We start from the raw sequence: 19,291 nt of genomic DNA, 5'->3' as shown, positions 1-19,291 counted from the left end.
CACAGAGAGCAGTTGAGAGGCTTGGGTTTCAATAAAGGAAGCCAAGCTTTCCACCTGCCCTGGCCGGCCTAGGCCTCCACTCAAGGATACAAAGTTTCAATTATAGATGTTGAATAAACCCCAACACAAATAGCTGCCACCACAGAGTGAGCAGGGGGCTTGGCTCCACTCCATGAAACAAAGTTTCAGTTGTAGAAGGTAAATAATTCCCAGATACCAGGGCCTCAGCTTGGGTTGCCAGGGGGCTTGGCTTGCCTGCAAACCTCCACAGGCCCCTCACTCAGGCTGCCCCTCGCCCCAAGGGAACCCCCACCCTGATCTGGGACACCTTTCAGGGCAAACCAGCTGGCCCCCACCTGTGCACCAGGCCTCTATCCTATCTAATAAAAGAGTAATATGCAGATTGACCATTACTCCAGCACACAAGATGGCTGCCCCCATGTGGTCAAAGATCCTGCTCCTATGTGGACACAAGATGGCCAGCAGGGGAGGGAAGTTGGGAGGCACCAGGCCTGAAAGGGAGGACAGTTGGAGGTGAGCAACCCTTTATGGGAGGGCAGTTAGGGATGGCCAGGCTGGCAGAGGAGGGAAGTTGGGGGCGACCTGGCCTGCAGGGAAGGGCAGTTGCTGGGGACCCAAGCCTGCAGGGGCGAACAGTTGGGTGGGGGGCACTTCTGGAGGGAAGGGCAGTTGGGGCGGATCAGGTTGGCAGGGGAGGGCAATCAGGCTGTCAGGGGAGCAGTTAGGCATCAATCAGGCTGGTAGGGGAGTGGTTAGGGGTGATCAAACTGGCAGGTGAAGCAGTTAGGGGCAATCAGGAAGACAGGCAGGCAAGCAGTTGGGAGCCAACAGTCCTGGATTGTGAGAGGAATGTCTGACTGCCCCCGAGGGTTCCCAGGTTGGAGAAGGGGTAGTCTAGGCTGAAGAATTTCATGCACTGGGCCTCTACTACTATATAATAAAAGACTGAGATGGAAATTGACTGAATGGCCGATTGCTATGACATGCACTGACCACCAGGGGGAAGATGCTCATCTCAGGAGCTGCCCCTTGGTGGTCAGTGCACTCCCACAGGGGGGGCACGCCGCTCAGCCATAAGCCAGGCTGACGACTAGAGAGTGCAGTGCCCCACCTCTGTAGCAGTGCTAAGGGTGTCCTACTGTGGCATAGGCCTGCTCCCGCCATCAGTTAGACATCCCCTGAGGGCTCCCAGACTGTGAGATCCCCCCCCTCCTCGAGTGCACGAATGTTGTGCACCAGGCCTCTAGTATAGAACAGAAGAAGGTCATGGACAGAAACTTGGGCTCTATAATGTTGAGAAGTCAAACAGAAGAAGAGGAGCTAGTAAAAGATTTTAAGGAGCAATGACCAGTGAGGTAGGAGAACCTGATAACATAGGTGCCCAGAAACCAGGTTGAAGAATGTTTCTAGGAGGGGACATTATCAAGTGTTTCAAGTACTTTGGGGAGGTCAAGTAAGATGTGGACAAAGACATAGCTATTGGATTTTGGAACAAGATGGTTGCTGGTGACCTCAATAGCAGTTTATTTGAAGTGGTATAGTTAAAAGCCAAGTTCTTATTTTAATACTATACACACACGCATTTTAATTATGCCATAATTTGTGCAAAGCTACTGAGTCTTCTTAGAAACTAAAGACAACTTTGGAGTTTGGAGGAGTTGGATCTTTGGAAGATTTTTTTTTCTATCTTGATGTTAATAAAGATGACCTGGAGAAATTTCCTAATTTATTTTTTAATTTCAAGGAGAAACTCAATAACTTCAACACAGTACTGGCTTTTTAATTTGTTTCATGGAGTAATTTCCATTAGTTTAACTTTGAGCTATATCATTTTCTGCTAGTACATTCGGCCTTTAGCACTGCATCTTACATCACAATGTGGTCATTACCTTTAGTTTCCTGAGATCTTGATACTTAGGACTTCCCAATGACATGCTTTTTTTCTTTATTTAAATTGCTTTTTAACTTTTTGTTTTTGAAATTTGAAATTGTTGGATTTTTTTAACTCTTTAACTTTTTAACTATAAGGTGAGTATTTTACTCCTTTCTAAAGTAGAATAATTATACTTTATATAATTGTGCAGTTTAGTCTGACCACAGGAATCTTCTTAATTGTGTGGACTTAATTTTATATTGTAACTGATTTTTGGTATGCATACCACTTTAAATATCTATTTTATGTTTCAGACAGAGCTTGAGAATAAACTACAGCAGCAGTTAACCCAAGCAGCGCAGGAACTTGCAAAAGAGAAGGAGAAAATGTTAATTTTACAAAACACATATGAAAAAAGTCAGGAAAACCTAAAACAGCTTCAGTCTGATTTCTATGGGAAAGAATCTGAACTTCTTGCAACAAGGCAAGATCTTAAGGTATAGTAAACTATATTTTTTCATAAAAATCACTAAGTTGTATAGACATTTATTAAATGGTTGGTTTCAACCGAAATCGGCAAGGGAATATTAATATTTGTGGAATTTTTCACTTGTTTTCTATTAAATTATTATTTTTGGAGTAGCACGCATTTTATTTTATTTATTTTATTATTTTTAAAATATATTTTATTAATTTTTTACAGAGAGGAAGGGAAAGGGATGAGAGTTAGAAATATCGGTCAGCTGCCTCCTGCATGCCCTTTACTTGGGATGCGCCCACAACCAAGGTACATGCCCTTGACTGGAATTGAACCCGGGACTCTTCAGTCCGCAGGCTGACGCTCTATCCACTGAGCCAAACCAGTTTCAGCAGTAGCATGCATTTTAAAAATGAAATTGTCTTATAACAAAATACCTGTATAAGTATATGCATTTTTAAATAACACCTATAATAGTAAAAGTGTGGCAGTTTATTAATTTCTAACATATTAGGTTATCTAGGGACATTGCTATCTTTACATAAAATAAAATCTTTAAAATATCCTGCAGTTAAAAAATGTAATGAGTTTTAAATGTAAACCACTTGTGAAAATGAAAGCAGTTTTATTGTTACCTGACTTTAGTTTTTATATATTTGTTACCTTCTTAAGACAACTGGAATGCCTGATGATTAAAATTAGGAGGTGATAGCTCAAAGTAAATTTAGCATTAATTATCTAAGCATGAGGGGCTGGGTGCATGAAATTCATGCATGGGAGAGTCTCCTTAACCCAACCTGCACCCCTTGGGGGATGTCTGACTGCTGCTTTAGGCCTGGGATTGGGCCTAAACCGGCAATTGGACATCCCTCTCACAATCTGGGACTGCTGGCTTCTAACTGTTCACCTGCCTGCCTGATCATCCCTAACTGACTCCCCCTGCCAGCCTGATCACCCCTGTTCACCTATGCCTGCCAGCCTAATTACCCCTAACTGCCCCCCTGCCAGCCTGGTTGATCCCAACTGCCACCCCCACTACTGGCCTACTGGTCACCTCCTCTCTACACTCCTCTGCTGTCCTGGTCGCCCCACGCAGCCTGCTGTTCGGTCATTTGGTCACCCCTCACTGCCCCCACTACCAGCCTGGTCACCCCATGAAGCCTGCTGTTTGGTCCTTACAGTGAGGGCATCCTGACCAATTTGCATAGTACCCTTTTATTAGTATACATATGGAATACTATTTGATTAGATAAAGTATGTTTATTAAAATGAAGGATATGGAAAAAGAATAAATAATTTTTATGTAACGTTAAGGTATCAGTTTTCTAAGGAAAATGGAACATTTATATTCTCCCATAGAATAAGCCAGTTCTGACTTTCCCTTTTTTTCTTTTTTCTGAAATGTAATATTTGTGTTCTGTGTTTGAGTTTTTGTTTGTAATTTAAAGTGTATTATTTAAAATTCTAAAAGTCATGGAGTATTTATATATGTAATGTAGGTAAATATACTAGGTCTTTATTTTATTCATAGGCTGTTACTATAGGGGAGGCTTTATGAAGGAGGCAGGACTGGACCAGGTCCTGAAGGATACATGCAATTTGAATACAGAGACTGTCAATCATTTCACTCAGGGGCATGTTTGAGAAAAGGTGCTACAGTGGGAATGAGCAAAGCCAGGAGACAGTTAACATAATTGTCTTGCTAGAGTGCTGGTTTGTGTTTAGAAGCTAAGGTTAAAAAGGTTTGGATCAAACTATGAAGTATCTTAGATGCCTAGCAAGGATGATTGGACTTTATATTAGGGGGGGAAATGAAGAGGAGTAAAATGAAGAGAACAGTTATTTAGGCAACTTGACCTGGAAGTGGTTTATAGACAGTTGGGATTGTACCTGGGGTAAACTAGTGTTAAAGAAATTAGTTAACAGGCTATCTTCCCTTCTTTCCACCACACATTCCAGTAATCAAGGTGGGAGTTGAGTAGAATTAGGATTGCGGTTAAAGAGGATGGATAGAGAGGGTTCCTGAGATAGATAAGATGAAACAGAAGGGCTCAATATGTACCATCTGCAAGGAATCAATGGTGACTAATGGTTTGACACAAAAATAGGAAATTGAGCCCTAACTGGTTTGGCTCAGTGGATAGAGCATTGGCCTGTAGACTGGAAGGTCCCAGATTTGATTCCAGTCAAGGGCATGTACCTTGGTTGTGGGCACATCTCCAGTAGGGGGTGTGCGGGCGGCAGCTGATGAGTGTTTCTCATTGCTGTTTCTAACTCTCTATCCCTCTCCCTTCTTCTCTGTAAAATCAATAAAATAAAATAATATGAAACATCCTCTCTACATAACTTTAAACTATTATTATTACTAGAGGGCTGGTGCATGAAATTCGTGCAGGGGAAAGGCGGGGGATGTTCCACAGCTCAGCCTGCAACCTCTCCAATCTGGGACCCCTCAAGGGATGTCTGATTGCAGTCAGACATCCAGGACTGCTGGCTCCTAACTGCTCGCCTGCCTGCCAGCCTAATCACCCGCTAACCACTCCCATACCAGCCTGATTGATGTCTAACTGCTCCTCTGCCAGCCCGTTTGCTTCCAACTTCCCTCCTCTGATGGTCTGGTCAACCCTAACTGCCCTCCCTTTCAGGCCTGGTGCTTCCCAAATGCCCTCCCCTGCTGTCCTCATTGCCCACAGCTGCCCTCCCTTGCAGGCCTGGTGCCTCCCAACTTCCCTCCCCTGCTGGCCATCTTGTGGTGGCCATCTTGTGTCCACATGGGGGCAGGATCTTTGACCACATGGGGGCAGCCATTTTGTGTGTTGGAGTGATGGTCAATCTGCATATTACTCTTTTATTAGATAGGACAGAGGCCTGGTGCATGGGCGGGGGCTGGCTGGTTTGCTCTGAAGAATGTCCAGGATCAGGATGGAGGTTCCCTTGGGGCATAGGGCGGCCTGGGTGAGGGGTCTGTAACAGTTTGAAGGCCAGCCACACTCCCCAGCAACCCAAGAGTATCTGGTATCTGGGATTTATTTATCTTCTACAATTGAAACTTTGTAGCCTGGTGTGGAGCCAAGCCTCCTGCTCGCTCTGTGGCAGCAGCCATTTCTCTTGGGATTTGTTTACCTTCTATAATAGAAACTTTGTAGCCTGAAGTGGAGGCCTAGGCCAGCCAGGGCTGCAGAAGCTTAGCTTCCTTCATCGCTGGGGGAAACGCTAGCCTCCTACTCCATGGATGCTGCCATTTCTGTTGGGGTTTATTTACCTTCTTTTTAAAAAGGGTGTGAAACTTTTTAGCATTGAGTGGAGGCCTAATCTGGCAAGGGCAGGCAGAAAGCTTGGCTTCCTCCATTTCTGGGAAAACCCAAGCCTCCCTGCTCTTTGCGGATGCAGCCATCTTGGTTGGGTTTATTTGCATATCTTCTCCTGATTGACTGGTGGGCGTGGCTTGTTGGTGCAGTGGAAGTACAGTCAATTTGCATATTATTCTTTTATTAGATAGGATTATTATTATTACTTAAAATGTATTTTTATTGATTTCAGAGAGGAAGGGAGAGGGGGGGAGAGAGATAGAAACATCAGTGATGAGAGAGAATCATTGATTGGCTATTTCCTGCACTCCCCCACTGGGGATTGAGCTGGCAACTCGGGCATGTGCCCTTGACTAGAATCAAACCCAGGATCCTTCAGTCCACAGGCCAACGTTCTATCCATAGAGCCTAAATGGCAAGGGCTTTGTAGCCTGAAGCCTATTATTTTTTTACTTTATTGATTGATTTTATAAAGAAAGGAAGGGAGAAAGAGAGAGGAAGAGACAAAAAGATTTGTTGGTCTACATATGTATGCATTTACTGGCTGTTTCTTGTATGTGTCCTGACTAGAGATCAATCTTGACTATTGGGATGATGCTCTAACGAACTGATCTACCCAGCCAAGGCCTATTTATGTTTTTCTTTATAACACTATTGAAAATCAGGGAAGGTTTTTGGAAGAGTTTGGACTTTATTTTAAAGGTAGTAGGGAACCACTGAAAGGATTTGTCCAAATTTATATTTTAGGCCAATGACTGGCAATAGGATAAGGGATGTATTGATTGTAGGGGAACATGGTGGAATGTAGAGACTAGAGAAGAGACTCTACAGTAGTCCAGTTGCAAATGATGGTGACTTGGGCTGGTAATAGTAAGGATGGAGAATGTGGATGATTTTAAAGGGTATTTAATTGATAGAGGAAATGAAACTTTACTGCTCATAGAAGTCCCATAGAAATCACACCTTTTTAAAAATATTTTACCCACGAATATAGCATAGTAACAGGACTTAGATCTCTTTAATCAATATTCTTTCATTAAGCCAACAACTATTTTTATCATGCCTGAAAGCTACATCATGTACTAATATATATCTCTATACATATACACACACACACATGTATATTTAAATATATTTTTATTGATTTCAGACAGGAAAAAAGAGAGAGAGAGGTAGAAACATCAATGACAGAGAATCATTGATAGGCTGCCGCCTGAATGCCCCCTACTGGGGATTGAGCCTGCAATCCCTGACATATGCCCTGACCAGAATCAAACTGTGACTTTTTTGCCCTAGCTGGTTTAGCTCAGTGGATAGAGCATTGGCCTATGAACTAAAGGGTCCCAGGTTCGATTCCAGCCAAAGGCGCATGCCCAGGTTTCGGGCTTGATCCTCCCAGTAGGGGACGTGCAGGAAACAGCCAATCAATGATTCTCTCTCATCATTGATGCTTCTATTTCTCTATCTCTTTCCCTTCCTCTCTGGAATCAATAAAGAAATATATATTAAAAACAAACAAACACAAAACTGTGACCTTCTGCTTCATAGGTCAATGCTCAACCACTGACCCATGCTGGCTGGGCAGTACTAATATTTTTATACATAAAAGAATCATTCAAATATAAATATGGGTAAAAAGTGAAAGGCAGAGGGCTAAGTCTGCTGTAGAGTTTTACAATATTAAGAGACCATGCAGTAGTCCCCTATGCTAGAGCTTCCTTGTATAGATAAGACATTTCTTGTGTAGACTGAGGCCTGGCTTGGTTTGTGACAAGACTAGTATTGCACAATTACAGAACCATGATTAGATTTCAGTTATTCTGATTCCTAGCCCTTTTTTATTTTATCATAAGTTCACTATAATTGTTTAATAAAATAGAGTAGTGATGAATTCTATATTAATGCTTCCAAAATGAGAATTATCTGAATTACTTAGGAAGTTAATTTTTTTTTAAAAGAAGTAAATTCCTATGGAAATTCAAATGATATAGGCCAGAATAAGAGATAGTCAACAGCCATTATTTTTCTGTTGCTTCAGTGGTTTTATATGGTCTTGTTGTGTATAAGAAAGAAGAGGAGAGGATCAGAACCTTGTAACATGACATCTGTCTAAGGCAAGGCTGCCATCTGTGGGCTGAGTGTACACCAAGACACCAGTAGAATGGATGCTGGTGGGTTGGCCTAATTTATGCCTTTAGCCCCATCTGCTGGGTTATTTATGAAATACTTAAGTTTGTCTGGATTTCAAATTGGCTATGCTCTGTGATATTTGTTGTTGAGGAAAGGTTGAAGTGAAACTGTAAATCTCTCACCTTGAGTGAAGTGAAATTCTAGGGTAAGTTCAGAATTAATATAAATCTTCTTAGCCTAGTACTCTTCCTTACAGCATTTCACCCACTATCAAGAAAAAATAAAAAAAAAATTAAAGAAAGAAAATTGTTGAATGGACAAAATAGAAATAGCTATTACAGAACACTGCAGAAATTATTCATTAGCTATCCTATATGATAAAGAGATAATATGCTAATTAGACCGAACAGCAGAACGACCATCCAGAGGGCTGAGATAACTGGGGCAACTGTGAGGGCCAAGCCCCTTGTACGAATTTTGTGCTTCAGGCCTCTAGTAGCAGTATAATGTGATTGGGGTCTTCATTCAGGGTCAAGGTTGGTAGTTGATGTATTCAGGGGTTTGCCTATTCCAGTGGGAATGGATGGGTTAAAGATAGCCCAACTAAACCATTGAATGGGAGAAGAGAGTTCCCTAAGGGAAGAGATTCTAGCAGGTGAAAATAACATGGTCTGCAATATGAATGAAAGGAATATTTAAAATATATGGCGACATGCCACTGAATGACATAGATGAATATTCAGGGACAAGGTAGAGCAGTGTCTCAGTATCTTCAGAAAAAGTATAGTTTAGATTTTGAACTTGACTTTAAAGATTTATAACTGTTGTTTTTTTGTGAGTTTAAAATTTTAAGGCTTATATAAGTCATGAGCATTTTTGGAATTCTTATGGTCAAAGATTGGGGGTACTGTTACTTTTAGGCTCTAGCAAGCCTTGGTATTCTTTAGCTTCTGTCACCTAATTACAATTGGTATGGACTAGGCGTTGTTAAATTTTGTTCCTTTTATCTGAAATCACTCTCACTTCTTGTGATACTTAGGTCAGTTTTCACGTTAACCTGGACCCTTGTGTAATCACATTCTACAGAAGGCTCTCACACTCAACATTTTTCTGTGTGTTTGACATATAGCAAATGCTTTAATAACCTTGTTCAACTTCTGTTTTACATTCTGTTTCTGTTTTTCAGTCTACATAATCATCTTCTTCAGTCAAGGATCATCTTATACCCCCCAGTGTACTTCAGTAGTGTACTTAATTAATGGTTAGCTGCTTGAGTAATAAAGGACTAGGTGACGTTAGGTCTTTCCTGAAAAAGTAGCCTTTGGGTTAGTTTTATGTGTTCTATTGGAAGCTATTGAAAATGGAAATTTAACTTACATCAGAAAGACTTCTGAACTAAATTAAGGAGTAAATTTTCTCTTTCAGGAAGCTTAAGAAGTCTCTCAAATAATGTCTTTATTTTCATATATATTTTTTTAATTTAATGCTTTCTATAGCCATGTCTAATCAGCAGGGATGCTACCTAAATTATATCTTCTGCTTCCTTCAAGGCCACTACATCTCTAGAGTAAGACAAACCTCTTCTAGATGGTGGAAAAGATCTTCGAGTTAGTTCCCTTCCCTGTGGATTCTTTTCTTAGCAATAGCAAATGAGAGTGTCAAGGTTCCTGCCATTTCTGTTACCCACTTATTACCATATCTGCCCCCTAATGAAGCCTAATGGGTCAAAAAGCTTTCCCTTTCCCCTATCAGCTTCTCAGAACAGAACAGTCAGTAGCTATGAGCTGTGTAAGCTGACAACTCTATTGGTGCTGCACAAGTGGAAAGTTAGGAGGGGGGATGGCCTTCTCAGAAATAGAGCCTCAGGTGTCTGGTTGACTTTCCTCTTAGTTCACTTGATCAGTTTGGTAGATGTGAAATAACAGTTTTGTTTTTACTTACAAAAGGTTTTATTATTATATGTCAGACATCACAGATTGCAGTTGTTTGTATAGAAAATATACAATAACTAATAATACAAGAATAAACTGTTTTGCATACTCAAAACTGTATACCTACTTTTGCCCCACCCTGTAGGTACACATAACTTAGCATTTAACTATACAATCTCTCTCTCTTTTTTTTTTTTTTTTCATATCCTCCATGTCTTCTCTCTAACTACATATGTATTCTCTGTATGTTTGATATAGTCCCTACTTACTTGATATTCCTTCATACACTTAGCCAGTAACAACTTATAGATTATTTCTAAAGGTTTTGGAATTCTTTAGTATTTTATGCTGTAAATGTTTTCCATAGGCAAGATAATTAATTATATGACATCTTTTTCTCTTGTATGTGATCTTACTGAAGGGTATACATACTATCTTTTATAGTTTATTGCTTATGTTAATTACTATTGAAATTTGAAAAAAATAGGCATATAATAATTTGGGGATTTTTTTTTTTTTTAATAAGTCTGTAGAAGAGAAGCTTTCTCTAGCACAGGAGGACTTAATTTCAAACAGAAATCAAATTGGAAACCAAAATAAACTGATTCAAGAACTAAAAACTGCCAAGGCTACTTTGGAACAAGATGCAACAAAGAAAGAACAGCAGTTAAAGGAGCAGAGTGCAGCACTACAAGATATTCAGAAAGAAAAGGTATTTCATTTTCTGACTAAATCCAGAATCTTAGTGTTGTCATGGCCATTGAGCCATTCAGTCAAACCTCTTCTCTCACTAGGGCACATGTGTCAAACACAAGGCCCACGGGCCAAATCCGTCCCGCCAGGCCTTGCAATGTGGCCCGCACCGCGCTGTCATCACTGCACTCCGCTGCGTTTCCATCACAATGACAGTTTATGACTGTTCAGTAAACCATTCGGCCCGCGATTTAGGCTGGATTTTAGATTTTGGCCCCTTCTCTGATTGAGTTCGACACCCCTACACTAGGGCATCACCTCTGTTTTCAACAGCTCTCTCAAATGGCCTTATAGCTTCTGATAAAAACAGTTTTGGTAATTTGGATTTTAATTCTAGGATGTACTTTTATTTTTATCCATTTTTATTTCTGCTGTTTTTAGTTTTATAAACTAATCGATTTTTCTAACCTAGATCCTTGGTTACTAAAAAACATGTATTACAGCCCCTCATCAATTTCTGTCTTCTGGGTGTAGGAGTGAGATAATAAAAGGTTTGAAAAGAATTCTAAAGCTTAAGAATTCCTAAAATTAATAACTAAAATTTTCTAAGGGAAAGTATGAGTATATTTTATATAAAGGATGCTATATTATAAAGTTTAAAATATTGTATTAAATAATCAGTGTGTTTTAAAATCAGTTAAAGTTCTTTATGAAAGAGAAATTCAGATTCTAGGGTACATTTTTTATGTTGTTTCATAATTGAAATCATATTTCCATCAGCTGATAGGATATTATTCTGAAGTGTATAATTCCTGAAGTGCTTGGTATGTGTAAATTGTATAATTCTCGAAATTCTCTTTAATTTAAAAATCAAGGTAGTTTTTTGTGGGGGTGAGGCTGGTAAAGCTGGAATGAATTCATGATTTGTGCTTCAAGTTTAGAAAATTCTGACAGAACTATAAGGCCTTTAATTGCTAGGGCTGTACATTAGTCAGACCTTGTTTTAGTTTACCTTTAACTCTAATAGATTATTTAACTTCTCTAAAACTTTATTTACCTATAAAATGATAGTTAAAAAGAGAAATCTAGTATAGAGATTAAATTAGGTAATATACAATACTCCTAACATAGGTGTGCCTTATATAAAGATAGTGATAGTAATAATATTAATAAGATTATTAATAACAGTTAATGGTAGTTTTGGCTACATTTTATACTTAATTGGCGAGTCACTATTCACTTTAGAGTATTAACTTTAACTATTTACTCCTTATTAATAATCTTATTGTTCACATTGTATAAATAAGAACAGAGGGGCAAAAGAAGATTATGTTAACTTAGGTAGAAAGGGGCAGAGATAGTGTTATAAATGATAGCAGTCATTTATATTATGTTACTTATCAGTTAAATATTTACTTTAAAATTGTTTTTAAATCATTTTTCTACAGTCACTGAAAGAAAAAGAACTAGCAAGTGAAAAATCTAAATTGGCAGAGATAGAAGAAATTAAGTGTAGACAAGAAAAAGAAATTGCTAAACTGAGTGAAGAACTCAAATCCCACAAGCAAGAAAGCATAAAGGTATGTTAAGACAATCATTGTTATTTCTTCAACACTGTATTATTGGCATTTAAATTTATCCTCCTATCTAATAAGAGAGAAACATGCAGATTAACCTTCATTCTGCTACACCAACCAGCCAATACATATTTTGAAGTTCACGATCTACAATTATAATTTTCTAAATCGATAGCTCTCTTATTATCATCTCAACAAAATCTAAGATTTTAGGGTTGCTTACTTTATTCCAAAACCTAAAACAAAACTGACATGGTTTCAGTATATATATAGATATTATGCAACACAAGAGTACACTTGAGAGCAGGAGAATTTGTCAAAAACAACAAAACACTGGTACATAGTAGAGAAGTTCTCTCTCTCTCTCTCTCTCTCTCTCTCTCTCTCTCTCTCTCACACACACACACACACACACACACACACACACACACGGGGAGAGAGAGAGAGAGAGAGAGAACAAAACCATGTCAGTTTTGTTTTAGGTTTTGGAATAAAGTAAGCAACCCTAAAATCTTAGATTTTGTTGAGATGCTAATATTAAAATTGTAGATCGTGAACTTTAAAATATGTAAGGGTTTTGAATTAAGATTTTTAAAGAATTCTGTTTTTGTTTGTTTGTTTGCTTTTTAAAATGCTTTAACAATCTCTTGAATATTTTTCCTGGCATAAGCAAAGCTAGGATGCTATTTAAAGAAACTAATTTTTTGTAATTTGCTCAGGAAAATGTTAGTCATTTGATTCTCTTTTGCATGTTCTCACAATACCTGTTATGTCTATCAATATACTTACAATTTTGCTTTATAATTATCTCTATTATGTCATTAGGTTCTTCCAGACTGTGACTTCTTTAAAGCAGTGGATGTATTGTATATAGTTAATCATTGTGTAAATATCAACATAGTGTGTGATGCCTAAGTGGTGACCAATAAACACGTGCTTAGTGAATAAAGAGAAATAGAGGGTAGAAAGTTTTATATAATTCTATTAAAACATATATATGCAAAGTATCACTTAAATTTAAATGAGTATTCAGCAGAAAGTAAATAATTTTGCATATTTTTAAACAATTGTTTGAAATAATGAATTTGAAAAATATCATTAGGGAAAAGATTAAAACTCATGTTTGTATATATTATTGTAATATGTTGCATAAATTTCAGCTATATATTTTGAAATATTTTTTATATAGAATGATTTAATTTTGGCCTTTTAAATAGGAGCTAACAAGTCTCAGGGAGGCCAAGCAGCTTTTGATTCAGCAGAAACTAGAGCTTCAAGGGAAAATAGATTCCCTGAAGGTAATCCTTGAACAGGAGAAGAATAATCAGCAAATGCTAAAAGAGCAGGTGAAAAAGGAAGAAGATGAGTTGAAGAAGGACTTTATTGAGAAGGAAGCTAAACTGGTCAGTAAGTTAATGGTGGGAAGTGTGTTTTATAATTTATTTATAAACCAATCCAATAAGAGAGGATTTTCCTACCTAGAAGTTATAATTGAAATGTTCACCTAACATTTTAATTTTTGTTTAGGAAAAGAGATCTGATTTGTTTAAATGGCTGAAGTATGATTAGAAATATTTTGTAATTGTATTTTGGTTTATATAGGTGAAAAGCCAATAAAATATGATTAAAAAAACAAAACACTTTTAGTGCCAGAAAAACCCTACAGTTATGTAAGTTAAGGTAAATGGCATGAATGCTAATCATGTTCAACTCATTTGGTCAAAATGAATGTTGATAAAGGGGAATGTAAACTTCCCTTTAAAATGATGATGACCAAAGCCTACTTTTCCTAAGTTGTGCATGCCAAACGGGAAGCATCTGGCTTTCCTTTGTTGAGTTAAGTCCAAATATCCTCAGATAACTTGACCACTGAATGTTTTAGTTGAAGAATTGCATTTTCAAATTCACAGTGAATTAAAGTGTTGGCATTGGTTCTTGGCAGATTGATAGAGGTAAAATAATTTATGTGGAATTTGATACATAATAAAATGCTAGCCTTGTTTCCAAGGTACTTTGCCATCCCTGACTATGTGTTCTTTCCCTGCTCTAGTGGAAAAAAGGAAACTCTCAAATGATTCTACTTTGATTTGATCTTATAAGAGGCTTGCTAACTATCATTTCAGCATTATGGCCTTTGAGCCAATTCAAAATAAATGTTTGTGGAATCAATTTTATTGTGTATACTGAAATATATTCTCTTTGCTTTCCTGAAGAATTAGTATTATTTATGTTCCCAATAATTTAAATTCAAATAACTAACTTAAATTTATTTGCACTATTTTTATAATAGGCTTTTTCCTCATTGTTTTTTTTTTTTTTTGTCAGCATTCTGAAATAAAAGAAAAAGAAGTAGGAATGAAAAAGCATGAAGAAAATGAAGCGAAACTTACCATGCAGATTACAGCATTAAATGAAAATTTGGGCACTGTGAAGAAGGAGTGGCAGTCCAGCCAACGGAGAGTTAGTGAGCTCGAGAAGCAAACGGATGACTTACGGGGTGAAATTGCAGTATTAGAAGCAACGGTTCAGAATAATCAAGATGAAAGGAGAGCACTGCTAGAAAGGTACACACTTGATGTCTAATAAGAATTTCTTTTTAATCCTCACCCGAGGTTATATTTTTCATTGATTTTAGAGGGAGGGATGGAAGCATCCATGTGAGAGAGAAACATCAATCGGTTGTCTCCCATATATGCCCTGACAGGAAATTGAATCTGAAACTTTTCAGTGTATGGTATGATGCTCCAACCAACTGAACCACACCAGCCAGAGTACAATCCACATTTTTCAAAATAGAAGAGGATTCTTGAGAAAAGTGCATAGTTTGTACAGGAATTTAAGTAGTCATTTAAAACTAATTCTTAAATCAGATTGTTGAAATTAATGTATTCTATTTAAAACTACTAAAGTAATATATTATCTGTGTTCTAAAAGGAACTTTAATGACTTTAAAAAAATAATTACCTCTTTGCAATCTATTCTAGATGTCTTAAAGGAGAAGGTGAAATAGAAAAGCTTCAAAACAAAGTACTGGAAGTGCAAAGAAAGCTGGATAATACAACTGCAGCAGTGCAAGAGCTGGGCAGAGAGAATCAGTCCCTTCAAGTAAGTCACATGGCCGTGGGAGGCATTTTTTAGTCTAGCTTTTACCTCTTAGCACAAAGTGTATTTTCAACCTTTTAAAAACAGTGTCATATATTTAATAAATACTTTTGAGTGGCTACTGTCTATGCAACAGTGTTAAAGAATGTGTTATGGGTGAATAAGAGGAAAAGAACTTATCTGAAAGACCCTAGGGATAAAGGGCCATGTCATTCATGAATTGTCAGTAGTGGGAAAATTCAAGAACACCAAGTAATAGATGAGTTGCTGTGCCTTAAAGAAGTGACCTGAATGTGTACTTAGAATCTCTAGGAAGTATTGGTCATTAGGGTTAGAATGGATGGGAAATCAGCAAAGGATAGAGAATAAAATGTTATTTATTCCGTCTATCATCTATCTATCTATCTAGCTAGCTATCTGTCATCTATCTTCAGACTTAAGAATGTGGCAACTATTGACAATGGAAGTTGACCAATGTATTTCTGGTTTTTAAAATTTTATCCTTTGGTTGTATATAGTCAACATTTTATAAAACTCAGGCACCAAATTAGGAAGTATTCATCATTCTTCATTCTTCAAGAATTTGAATATAATAATGTATTGAAACTTTGTTTTTAATAGATCAAGCATACACAAGCATTGAATAGGAAGTGGGCTGAAGATAATGAAGTACAAAACTGTATGGCCTGTGGGAAAAACTTTTCAGTAACAGTGAGACGGGTAAATGATTTTGTTCATATTGCTATGGTTCTGGATTTTATTCCTAACTGACAATTAATGTTTTAACCATTAAAATGAATTTTGACATATAGAAACAAATTTCCATTTTTTAGTTAATTTTCAACTACATGGAGTAATTAAACGTCATGCAATTTAGTTTCTGGTTAGCATATGTGTTTCAGTTTTAGTTTTAAGTTCAATTGTTGCCTTCTTACTGAGTTACTCTCCTGAGGAAGCATTTTCTGAATCACTGCACCAATATTAATCTCATATGTTTTAGCCATCATTGTGTTCTTCTAATCTAAAGGAAGAGAAAGCAGAGATTTAAAAAATTATTCTGAATAACATCATGGGATGTTGCAAGTTATATTCCTGTTAAATACCTGAAACATTTGGCAAATACATTAGTAATAGTTTTTCACCTGTTAGAAATGATTTATTAACACGTTGAAAGGTTTCCTGTTGCTTTTGAGAATTCCAAGATCAAGTCCATATAAAATGTTTAGCATTCTATCTGAAAAATAGGAGCCATTCAATTTAACTAAGGCATTAATTCTCAACCTTTCTAATGCCATGACCCTTTAATACAGATTCTCATATGGTGTCCCCAACCATAAAATTATTTTTGTTGCTACTTCATAACTCTAATTTTGCTCCAACTCACAAATTGAGAATCGCTAGCAGTATTGCCTAAGATCATCAGAAAACACAGATATTTACATTATGATTTATAACAGTAGCAAAATTACAGTTGGGAAGTAGCAATGAAAATAATTTTATGGTTGGGGGTCACCACAACATGAAGATCTGTATTAAAGGGTTGTGGCATTAGAAAGGTTGAGAACCACTGAACTAAGGGATTAAATTGACATATTAAAATATTATATTTTTAAATACACTAATTACTCAGTATCTTCATAGTGCAGTTTGCAGTGTTCTTGTAATCTCATAATGCTTATGGTGTATTTGTATGCTTAAAATTGTTTAATTTTTGTCATCTACAGCATCACTGCAGACACTGTGGAAATATCTTCTGTGCCGAGTGTTCAGCCAAAAATGCCTTAACTCCTTCTTCTAAGAAGCCTGTTCGTGTCTGTGATACATGTTTCAATGATTTGCAAGGATAATGAATGGTTTATTGCAACTTCAGAATAATATTACACTAACATTAGATTTTTAATAAATGTTCTTAATAGAGGTCCTGGACTACTATTTGATTTGGACAGTGGTTGCAATACTAAACCAAATTAGAATTCGTATATTTTGGAATGCTGTCAATATTAAGTAAAACTCTTCTATTTTTGTGAGACTTGGGCTCATCTTTCATTATTTTTTCCATTTAACTCCTGGAACAGCTTACATGCCAAGTTTAGAATTGCCAATGAAATGTAAATAAACTTTGGACAGAAAATAGCAATGTATTTTTTTAAATATAATTTCATTGTTCACAAATGACATGAATATACTTCCATAACTTCTTTCTCCCAAATTGAGTGTACAGAAATGTACATGGATGTTATCACGTTATATATGTTATACAATAACACATTAAATATATTAAATATATTAAATATATTCTTTCTAAAGTCAGGCACAGAATTATAAAACTTTATGACTCTGTTTCATTTTATATATAGGTCCAAACCTTAATTACATCGTTATAAATTTATGCTCAAGAGATCAAAACACATTTTATGTTGAAGTATATAGTAACCATGAATTCAAAATTGGTTTTGCTTTAACAATACTGATTATATTATCTTGGTTAGGTTTTAGGAAAACCTCTGTAAAATCATTTCGCTTACTTTCTGATTATCTTAGGGTTGTATTTTAAAGATTAGGGTTAACTTTTCTTTTTCATTCTCAAATTTAAACTCGAAATTATTCTCTGTTAAGGATCCTACAAAGTTTCCCACCCTCACCCTACGGTGGAAGATGAATAGAATTGTCTAATGGTCCTATTCTCAGTTTCTTGTAAAGGGGAGGTCTTCTGAGATTAGCCTTCATATTATCCCTCATTTTGTCTCTCTAGCATCTTCAGGAATAGGTTTGCTTTTTCAGTGGATCTGCTATTTACTTTAATTTGGTTTAACCTTCCCAAGTATAGCTCAGATTCATGGTAATTGTTTTATAATTTTTGTGTCTTAAAGCCAATAACTGATGTAGCTATATTCTTATTTGTGAAAACCAAATGCATAATGGTAAGGAGACATTAAATATTTTACTTTATACTTTAATTTTACCTAATATTAGGGAAGCATTTTAAAAGTTGTGAACTTAAATTTTAAATGGTTCCAAATTTGGGTTTCATATCAACTGGTAAATCATTTACTTTGCAAAAATAATGCTGTGAAATTACCCTGAAGTGATAGGTGGAGAATAGAGCTTCATTAGAAACAAATGTATTTAGGAATCCCAAAGTTGCCATCAGAATTAAAACAGAATGGCTAATTAAGGATAATTAAAAATTAGCTTATTTATATGCTGAACAATGTAATTGAACTTTAAATTATTATAGTCTTATTAATTTGAAAAATTGGAAAACATCTGAAGAGGAAAGTCAGTAATAATGGTTTATTACTCTTTCTAGAGAAGAAATGTAAAAATAATTTCAGTGCAATTATTTGGTAGTAATAGGAAAGATGGGAGTTAATATTTTATTTACAATAAGTAGTTTATAATATATATTTGCTTTCAAATATCATACTGAAATGAAATGAACTTACGTTTATACTATACCAACAATATATATAAACTAAGAGATTGCCACATACTCAATCATTAAAAAACCCTGTTGTAAGTAGCTATTAAAGATTCTGATTGAAGCTCTGAACTTGGATAAACATATAACCTTTAGCATATATAATGAAGAAATATGATGACTCATTATTAAAAATAATACTTGGATAATATAAATTGAGCTGAAATTATGTATTTTTACATACTTATAAATCCTTTCAAATAGTATTAATTCTATACTTTTACATATAAGGGAGTTAATAAATGTGTTGGAAAAAAATAGATGTTCACAGCACTACTGTTTATTTTTTTAAGATAATAAAACTTCATGAGAATTCTTCTGGGTTAGAATATTTGTTTACTTCATCTAATTAAGTGCATTAAAGATCTTTTCCCTTATTGTCCTACCCACATATTCACACAAAAATAAATAAAAAATGTTGTGGGGACAACAAATAAAATTGTATGTGTTTGAATGATTTTCTAGTTTTCATCTAGCAAATCTCATTTCATATTTCCTGAATAATTAACATTGGTTATTGTACTAATAATATTAGAAATTAAAATATTTTTGTTGTTAACTGTCACCCATTTAAGATGTTTGAAAACAAAAATTAAAAGGTTTTCTTTTTTTTTTAATTAAAAAATCATCTAAATCTTTATTGGCTCTACATTTTTTAAAAATATATATTTTATTGATTTTTTACAGAGAGGAAGGG

General features: G+C 36.1%; 1 protein-coding gene across 4 annotated transcripts in view; it reads left to right on the top strand.

The window, feature by feature from the left end:
• EEA1 (early endosome antigen 1) overlaps positions 1-18,995 on the top strand; it is a 135,058-nt gene extending 116,063 nt beyond the window's left edge. For 3 of the 4 annotated variants that reach the window (XM_045588333.1, XM_036455146.2, XM_036455149.2), the window contains 8 exons: positions 2,209-2,391; positions 10,268-10,453; positions 11,883-12,014; positions 13,229-13,414; positions 14,337-14,575; positions 14,996-15,116; positions 15,735-15,833; positions 16,838-18,995. In XM_045588333.1, the coding sequence (XP_045444289.1) occupies positions 2,209-2,391; positions 10,268-10,453; positions 11,883-12,014; positions 13,229-13,414; positions 14,337-14,575; positions 14,996-15,116; positions 15,735-15,833; positions 16,838-16,960 (1,269 nt within the window). In that variant the 3' untranslated portion in view covers positions 16,961-18,995. Of the gene's footprint in view, positions 1-2,208; positions 2,392-10,267; positions 10,454-11,882; positions 12,015-13,228; positions 13,415-14,301; positions 14,576-14,995; positions 15,117-15,734; positions 15,834-16,837 lie in introns of those variants that run through there. The other variant, XM_045588334.1, reaches the window with a different exon arrangement.
• Positions 18,996-19,291: the final 296 nt, after the last annotated feature.

This window comes from Pipistrellus kuhlii, unplaced genomic scaffold, assembly GCF_014108245.1.
Source record: "Pipistrellus kuhlii isolate mPipKuh1 unplaced genomic scaffold, mPipKuh1.p scaffold_m20_p_3, whole genome shotgun sequence".
Classification (NCBI taxonomy): domain Eukaryota; kingdom Metazoa; phylum Chordata; class Mammalia; order Chiroptera; family Vespertilionidae; genus Pipistrellus; species Pipistrellus kuhlii.
Note: the sequence above shows the minus strand (reverse complement) of the source record. Positions and strands in the feature narration are given on the sequence as shown.